Source organism: Sinohyriopsis cumingii, chromosome 14 (assembly GCF_028554795.1).
Source record: "Sinohyriopsis cumingii isolate HCF-2022 chromosome 14, ASM2855479v2, whole genome shotgun sequence".
Taxonomy (NCBI): domain Eukaryota; kingdom Metazoa; phylum Mollusca; class Bivalvia; order Unionida; family Unionidae; genus Sinohyriopsis; species Sinohyriopsis cumingii.
Window position 1 is genome coordinate 122,694,349 of NC_142974.1, and position 9,376 is coordinate 122,703,724.

Sequence of the window (9,376 nt, forward strand, 5' to 3'; positions counted from 1 at the left end):
CATTGCAATACTTTTGGGGGGTTTCATCCACCATGGACCCTGGAGGTTTGATCTTGATTCCACCAGCAGCACCATAGCATCTTCCTTGCTATAATAATCGCCTGATCCATATACGTTTTTCCCTGGTGGTTCAAGTCGGGTACGTGGCTGATTTGCGAGGTGAAACAGTGATGATACTACTGTACATTAGAGATCCACCTGACATTTAATAACAACAACAAAGACAGTTGCACGCGGACGTGTGAAACCGAGTGGCATAGTTAACGCGAAGAAAACCGTATACACGACATATTACGAAATGGGTTCATCGTGTTGTTCATGGATTATTTCCTGGTGCAGCAAAAGCGCTCACAGCCTTATTATCGCGCCCTACTCACATTTCTAAACAGGTGGCAGTGCGAGTTGTAGGTAGTGTTAAAAGTGTTGATGTGGATCCGTTAAAAGAGCCGGGCCCGCTGACAGCTTAGACGCTTCGAGATCGTATACTGCGATTCATAACACGAGCAACAAAACAGTTCCAGTTACATTGCAATCTATCCATTCAATGCCGTATGCAGTTATAATTAACGAGTTCCTTCAGTGGCGATTGGCAAATTCCGCAGTTGCAAATCTGATAATGGGGGATGGATTTGGACGGCAAGCAATCACGCTGTGGTATTAAAAATCAATAATGTATAAGTGGAAACTCAAATTTTATACAATGGCTCAGTTTAAAAGAGGTATTTGTTTTAGCATTTGACATGAGCGTACATGTGTTAGTGGATGGAAGCAAGAGAGATTTTCGATACTACTCAGATCTAACCAGGGATACCAGTAAGCTAAAAAATAGAACTGCAAGAGCAAGACACGTTCTAGATTTTTGTTTTATTCCATGTGAAGCAGTCTTGGAAGTTGAGGAAAACTGCTACTTGAGAACAATGCCAATTATGACGCCAATACCCTAGTCTGATTAGTTACGAGAACAGCTGGCCCAACAATGATGCATGTCAAAGATGCAATTGGAGTTGTTCAGAGTCAGTCGTTGACATGTATTTTCATGCACGTGTGGTTGCGCTGGCGGTGCCTAACGACGCTATGCTGTGACACACTCTGATAAGTGGGGACCCGAGTGGCCGAGTGGTCTAACGCGCTCTCCTTTACGGATGACTGCCATCTCACCTCTGTCTTCGTGGGTTCGAATCTTGGATTCAGCCAATGTTGGTATGTGAGAAAGCTTGCCAGTAGCTTCTCGTGGGTCGGTGGATCTTTTCCTGGTTTTCCCGGGTTCTTCCTCCACCATTAACACTGGTCGCCATGTATAGCCTATCGCGTCCTGAAAAATGGCGTTAAACCCCACAACAACAGCAACAACAACAACAACAACAACAACAATGGTAATGCTAGAGCTGAGTGTGGGATCATGAGTACGTTTACACACTTTAGAGTCTTTGTCAGTCACTACCGGTATTGTTCATCGAATTTCCTTATTGATCGATTCTGTGTCGTACGTACCCGAGGTAAGTTCGATAGTAGGCCAGTTCGTACAACTCTCTAGCGCAAACAAAAATTAATTGTTAGCGGGAAGGCCACCAAACTGTTGGGATCGGATATTGGGCAACTATAATACACCCACAGCGAGGCTAACGCAGTCGCAAGCATGGGTGAGTCTACGGCAGTCAAATGTGAAAAAACGATCAAACTGAATTCTGGTTTGGTGGATGAAACGGTAATAATCGAGGTCACGCTTGGAGATGTATTTTCATCCACGTATTGCATTGAAGCAACAATTTCACGCAAGAAACGAAGTGCACTCGATCGTTTCAGAACTCATCATCGGTGTATACCGCATGAATATGTTCAACAACATCATGCATCAATGCACGATGTGTCTCTCTCATTGGTGAGCAGCCGCTGACAAATCGATGTAGCCTAATTAAAAACTTGGGGCGCGCGTTGGTGCTTGCACGAACGGATCCTACAAGTATTTCAAATCGATCAGCAAGGTGCTGAGGGTCACAAAGTCTACGGGGTGCAAGCACCCATGACCCTCTCCTTGTTTTGCGGGCGGGGGGGGGGGCGGGTACTTGTATTGGTTGCGAACCTTGGTTTCTGTTCGTCTATCCATTCTGATATTTTTTCCAGTCAAGCTGGAGGTTATTTTTATTTTTGTCCTTTCATTTTTACATGAGTAGGAACACGTTTTGGTTGAGATGAGGCTACTTGATCCGGATATTCTTTTGTCTCATTTCCAGAGATTGGTTGCAATGCATGTGCATGATTTTCAGACACTGTTGCATTTCTTTATTTACTTCAGGCATTTAACCATTTTTAGCCAAATTAAATATGCCATTATAATACTCAAAACGGTTCACCAGAGGCGTGTTTAAACCCAGAAAACTTCCGGTTTAGCCACCTGACCCATAACTTGTTATGTTTTGAGGTGGTTCTTCGACCAACAAATGGCTCCTGATGGGGGATATAATTCAAAACGCTCGAATGAGTTCTTCAAAGATCCATGGGTGGCCTTTTCATTACAAGTATCTGCTGGTGTTTCCCGTATTCAAAGGTACATAGCTGATGCCTCTTTAGGTTCTCCAACGTCTTTTACTTCAGCCGGCATTTCTGGCAAACGTGTAATAATCTCTGAGCTCTACGAATTTTGTCGATGTGGCTTTGTGGCCTTTCTAATATCCTAGGCACCTTCTGCAATTTCTTTGTCGGGCTTAACCAGTGGCGTGAATGTTTCTTCACATACCGCTGTGAGGTCCTCTCTTGCAGTATGTCGTTTGAATTAATTCTTGCTGTTCACAAGCGGCTTCACAGCATTTTTCTTAAACACGTTTCTCTGATATCGGTGCTGGACATTTTTTATTTATTACATGATGTTTGTTAAACTGATGCATCCTTGCTAGACACATCCGCGAGGGGACACGGTCGTGTCCAGACCGAAACAATACTTGTCTGGCTTACCAGTCAAATCAATCGTAATAAAATGTAAACGGATCCAACGTGATCCACCCAAACATGTCACGAAATTCACTCCATATCTTGTCAGCAGCACTCCAAATCCAATAAATGTTTCCAAGACCATGCGCGTCAATACAACCAAATATCATCAACATATTACAGTTGTCCTAAATCCGCTGCAGCATATGGGATATAGTTGAGAAAACCAAATCACGTCCCTGTTTTGTGCTAGTCTCATGAAAATATTTTTGCGGGATTGACTTGCTTCTTGATCATCAAATCGTCGTAAACCACCTGACTGCTTTTATTGACATCCAAATCATCAATTATAATGGCTTTGTCGATAGTGGAAAAGAAATCGTTGCAAGCATTTTTGCCACTTGTTAACGCTTTTGAAAAAAATTGTGCCCATGATAACACAGCTGATCATCAGCCCACGGTGCTATCAAGATGCCAGGGTAATTATCGTAAACCCATATTAGACAACAGTTGTATTTTACCGGACCCACCGGGGTCAATGATGAGTGCTAGAACTGAAATTGGAAACACGGTTTCATCACCACGCTGGCAGGCTAGGCCCTGCTTGTGCACATGAGTCAATGTCGTTGAAAGAAGAGCTTTTCAAGTCTTGGCTGCTCTCTTTACATTCAAACGTATATGCAACTCTTCTTTTGGATGGTGCCATTGAATAATTATATGTCAGTATAATAAGATCATGACCTGATATCGCCTGAGATGTCGTGCTAAAACATGTACCATAAATCCAACACGAGTTCACACAAGTAATACACAAACATAGGTTACAAGAGCTTGTGCTCGGAGTGGATCAAAGAAGTCTACGTTTGAATTTGGAGGATATGGTTGAAATTAATTACTTGACGAAGTTGAAGGAAATACAGCAATTGCTCGGCTCGTGTAGAAGAAGAAATTTGTCCCCTATTGGAGAAATTACTTTGATAACATCTTTGATTTTGCAAAACTTTATACATCTTCCAGTCTATATGAAAAATGAACCAAGTACGTAAACAAAAAAGGGACAGATATACAAATTATATTTACAGTCCCCAAAACACACTGGGTTTTACAAACCCCGAAAATCAGCCCACAGCTAAAAGAGTACATGTATGGAATTCAACTCCGCCATTAGCACACTCGGCTACCAGTCACACTGGCCAATCAAGCCGTCAGTATTCCAGGTTGGTAAATCAAGCAGTCAGCGCCAACCAATCTCGGTCAGCAAAGCCCGATCACCTCTACTGCTGCAATGGTTCAGCTTCACAGCTGCTATGGTCGACTTCTAGTGTCCACTCCGATCACTACGATAACTGACTGCTCTGGTATGCTCTACAGCTGATCACTCTGGTCACTCGGGACAGTAAGACCACTCCGACCACTCTGATTACTCTGGTCATTCTGAGACCACTCAAGTCAGCTCCACAGCTGATCACTCCGGTCACTCGGGTCAGCTATACAGCTGAAGATGTGCAAGTCCTTAAAGCAAACCGCTCACTAACAAGACGTTCCGTAATGTGAAGATTTAATCATACGGTGTGGCATGTATACATAGACGAAGTCCTCATACATCGTCTGTGTGTTGAAATTATTCGGATTTTCCAGTTGAAAGAACTTCGCACGTGGGGCATAGGATGAACCGAACTATTATACAATATACATAAATCACCCTCGTGTATCGTTGTAAACAAGAAACAAAACCCGAGAACAAGCATTTAATAAATAAAAGTATTTACACAATTCCGTGACAATACCTCCCCCCTTAAAAAAGTGGCAACACTTTTAGAACATCACAGAATGTGAACATAAACAATTGTTAAAATAGCCAATTTTCAATACTGAACGAGAAAAATCTGCTAATTACACCCTACTTAAAAAAAATTAACACCGACATTTTCTGACCCTCGAATCGCCTTGATTCAAAACCATACGGTTGCAAGAATAACGCCAAATGCATCAATCTTGCGTTGGCGACGTTTGCCTTGTTCAAGTATAAGAACGGCTAATGGTCCGTTTGTAAGGTAAACTCCCTCCAGAAAAGGTACGTATGAAATTTTCCTATCACCCATACTAAGGCTAGGCACTCCTTCTCAATCACGGATTAGTACTTGCATAAGCAATGGGCAATTTCATCCCCTCTTGCTCCTGTAGCAAAACAGCCCAAAGAACAGTATCGGACGCATCGGTCCTCAGCACAAACGTTTTATTCAATTCTGGCAACTTTAAGATTGGTGCACTTACCAGTTTCTGTTTTAAAAAATTAAACGCTTTTTCCTGGCACACACACCAGGAAATTTTATTCGGCTGCTCTTTCCTAGTCAAATCTGTTCATGTGATGGCATTACCCGCACAATTGGGGACAAATTTCCTGTAAAACTCAATCAAACCTAGGAAAGATCTTACTTGTTTCTTAGTTTCTGGTCTAGGTGCATTTCTGATTGCTCATATTTTATCTGGATGAGGTTTCAACAGGCCTAATCTTCTTACAAGATGCCGCAGACATTCTAGTTTAAAATACCATATACTACATTTGGTGGGCCTAGCTGTAAGACTGACACTGTGAAGTCCATCGAACTTATCCCATAACACCTTAACATGTCTATCCCAGGAACTCAAGTTAGCTCCATGGCAGATCACTCCGGTCACTCGGTTCAGCTCTACAGTTGAAGATGTTCAAGTCCTTAAAATAGACCGCTCACTGACAAGCCGTTCCGTAATGTGAAGCTTTAATCTTACGGTGAGGCATTTATAAACAGACAAAGTCCGCTAACATTGTCTCTGCGTTGGAATCATTCGGTTTTTCCCATTGAAACGACTTCGCACGTGCGACATAGGATGAACCGAACTCACTATTTTGAAATATTCTACAATATACACAAATCACTCTCGGGTATCGTAATACACAAAAAACAAAACCCGTGTAGATGAATTTAATAAATAAAACGTATTTATACAATTCCATGACATACATTATAATTTCAGGTTAATATGGGGTGGTAAAACCGAAGGAGTAAAACGAGATACCCTTCGAGCACACCGTAAGGATGGGCGACCAAATATGATTCACTTTCATTCATTTATATCTTGTACAAAATGTTCCTGGATTAATAGCTTTATCCTAAAGAAAGATGATTTATGGCAAAAAAACTGGCTTACCTAAAAATATATTGAACATTTAGAAGTACAATTATATTAAAAGTAGGAAATCTTAAATTGAAATAAATCTTTAAAACGATCAAACCTAGTTTGGGCCTGATTTTTATATATGGTTTATCTCAATGGAAAAATGAACCATCGACTGATGTCGCGCTAAACCAAGTACCGGAAATCCAACACGAGTTCACACTAGTAATAGACAAACGTTGGTTACAGGAACTTCTGCTCGATGTGGAGCAAAGAAGTGTACGTTTGTGCCACGGCTGTTTCAACAAAGTTGCCAGGGACGACGTGGAGTAAATATCCCGGAGAAAAGCATTTTCCTGAATACAATTACTGTTCACCTGGATCTGCTACTCGATGCTTACAACCAACCGAAGTCCAGCGAAGCACCCATCAATCGTGTTCACGCTGCATGCTAGCGACATCACCTTGCTAATAAAGCATTCACTTATATTCGTGGACATCAACGTGCCAATATGGAACTGATTCCTGAATTAAATGTAATTGTCAAACATGTGGGAACAAATCACACGGTGAATCCTCACTATAGGAACCAAATCCATTGGGAAGCAGTGGACAAAGTCCGTTCTTTCAAAGTAAAATGCTTGCCAATGCAAACAATGTCCACAAAAAGCAGCACATTATCCAAGAACTACTACATTCCGCGTGGGTGCTGCCGGAGTGAAGTTGCTGTGGAAACAGTCATTGCATGCAAGGTCACTAATATGATTTTCCGATAATGGTTAGCAAACAAAAACTGCTTCAGTGTGATAGACTTCGAGAATCTTTCGACACGGTTAAATGGGACATTCTGGAGAATACCCTGAAATCTTTTAACTTTGAAAAATATATTATTCAGTGGTTTAGAGTATTCTGCAATAGACCAAAAATTTGTGTCATTAATAATTAACATTTGTCCCCATGTTCCAATTAGGAGAAAGGTTGTCGCCATGGAGACACTTTAGCACCCTACGTATTTATAATAGGTATTTCATAGAACTAAATACAGAACACAAATATTACAGGCATTTTCTATAACAATATAAATTTAAATTAGGGCAATATGCTGATTATATTATTATACTGTTATATATATATATATATATATATATATATATATATATATATATATATATATATATATATATATATATATATATACATATATATATATATATATTTATATTTATATATAAATGTGTATGTGTTTCTTTGTAGCACTAGGTACAAAATGTTATCTAATTTTATAATTTATATTCATGGCTGTAACGTGTACAGAATATATTCATTTCATTTTGCCTATAAAATGATGTTTACATAAGTGTTGACAATTATTAATGCTACTCTTAATAATAAGACATACATGGCGTCTTTGGCTTAATTTCTCAGTGGCTGATGGGGTTTTGACGTTTCTAGAATAATTCTGTAACTTCACATTGGTTGGGCTAGGTCACAATAATAGGTGAAATCGAGACAAAATGAGTTGTGTATTATGTCATATGGGGTCTTTTGCGAAATACATTCGCAATATACGGCATATATAATTAAAGAACTAGGTAATCATATTCATTCCAATTTTAAATCTATCGTATTTCTTGAGTATCTGTTGTAAGTCTGCAGTCGTGATTTATTTTCTTAAGGGATATTATTATAAGAAAAAGCACATGTTTGTACTATTCATTGAACACAAAATGTGCTCATTACATGGACTATAATATTATCCTACAATTGTTCTAAATTATTCGAACTAATTCTGGACAATGCCGTAAGCTGTTTGAGTTTTGGTACACCATTATCATTGCTCAGTGAACAAAACTCGAACAAGTAATCCTGGTTCAAGGTTGCCTAAACGGCTAAATATGTGTAAAATAAAAATAACACAATAATTTCAACTGATGACTTTATTCACTCATCAATAAACATTAATTACATAAAAATATAAATGTCCACTTCTGCCTAATTAACACATGAATACACAATATTATATATGCTCCTGCTATATTACATTTGTCTAAATAGTTAATAACTATCCGTTCTGACAAATATAGTACAGACACCTTTCGCAACGCCTGTCTTAATCAATACTGCACACAAAGTTAGTAGCTCCTATGTACCTTGTGACTTCATAGTTTAAGATCCTCGAGAGCCTTATTCGGTACCTACCACTGTCAATGATTTAATATTAGGAAGATTTTATCCCGTATTTTTATGATATCTTTCAATTATGTAAATGTGTGTATGTGAATCCCTGTGCAATATTGTGTAGAGCATAGTGTAAAATACATCCGTCTCTTTTCTCTGAAACTAATCTATCAAAATATTATGAGAGTTGCGGTCACTGAGAACAGAGATTGTGAAAATATAGCAAAATATAGATAGAATGTGAAAGATTTTTTATTTTTTTATTTATTAATAGCGAATGATAACTATATATATATGACACCTTTTGAAACAATCTCTTAGACGAACATGTATTCTTCTATTGTCGTGTTCTATTGTCCTGTGTAACAAAGATTACTAGATTGCAGATATAGTACAGGTAATGCATTTTGTTATTGATTATATAATGGTCATTTACATCATCAATTAATTTTGAAGAAGAGAACAAAATAACGACTTAATCTTTGCATGGCTTGAATAACATTCAGCCAAAAAAGTATAAGCAGGTAAATTTGTCTCTACCCTTTGATATGCAACTTAATCATGGCCCTTACCATGCTGATGTTGTCATAAAATTCATCAGCGGCAGGTTTGAATGCTTCTACGGCATTCGCATATTCTTCTACAGCCTTCTCGAGCTGAGCCTTTTCAATTGCCCCAAGAATTGCCGATTCAATCGTGTCGATCGCTAAACCAAAGATGGCGAGCGCAATGGTAGCCAGGGTAGGGATAGCGATTACTCCCAATCTTGCAACAACTTTGGTTAAGATCTTTCCAGCCGCGATCGCTGCTACCAAAGCTACGCCTCCGACAGTCAACGAAATCCCTTCGATTCCTATCAGAGCCTTCTTAGCAATATCAATTTTTTCCTGGAATTTTGTGTCAAGATTCATAAGTTGATTGAACAGCTCCGTGCCCATAAGTTTTTCCACCTCATATATCTTCTTTTCTAAGTACTCCTTTATGTCGTCTACTCGCCCTATTATTAGGTTACAGTTGTCCCGTAGACTTGCCGATACTTGCATGGTTATCTTCTCGAACTTCTGTCCTAGAAGATACTCTTCAACACAGTCAGTTAGATGGTTTACAGCTGTAAAGC

General features: G+C 39.3%; 1 protein-coding gene across 1 annotated transcript in view; it reads right to left on the bottom strand.

Moving 5' to 3' along the window:
• Positions 1-8,795: 8,795 nt before the first annotated feature.
• Positions 8,796-9,376, bottom strand: part of LOC149784743 (single-pass membrane and coiled-coil domain-containing protein 3-like) — a 636-nt gene continuing 55 nt past the window's right edge. Inside the window, exon 1 of the mRNA XM_089933041.1 lies at positions 8,796-9,376. This exon is cut by the window's right edge and continues 55 nt beyond it. Within this exon, the coding sequence (XP_089789167.1) occupies positions 8,796-9,376 (581 nt within the window).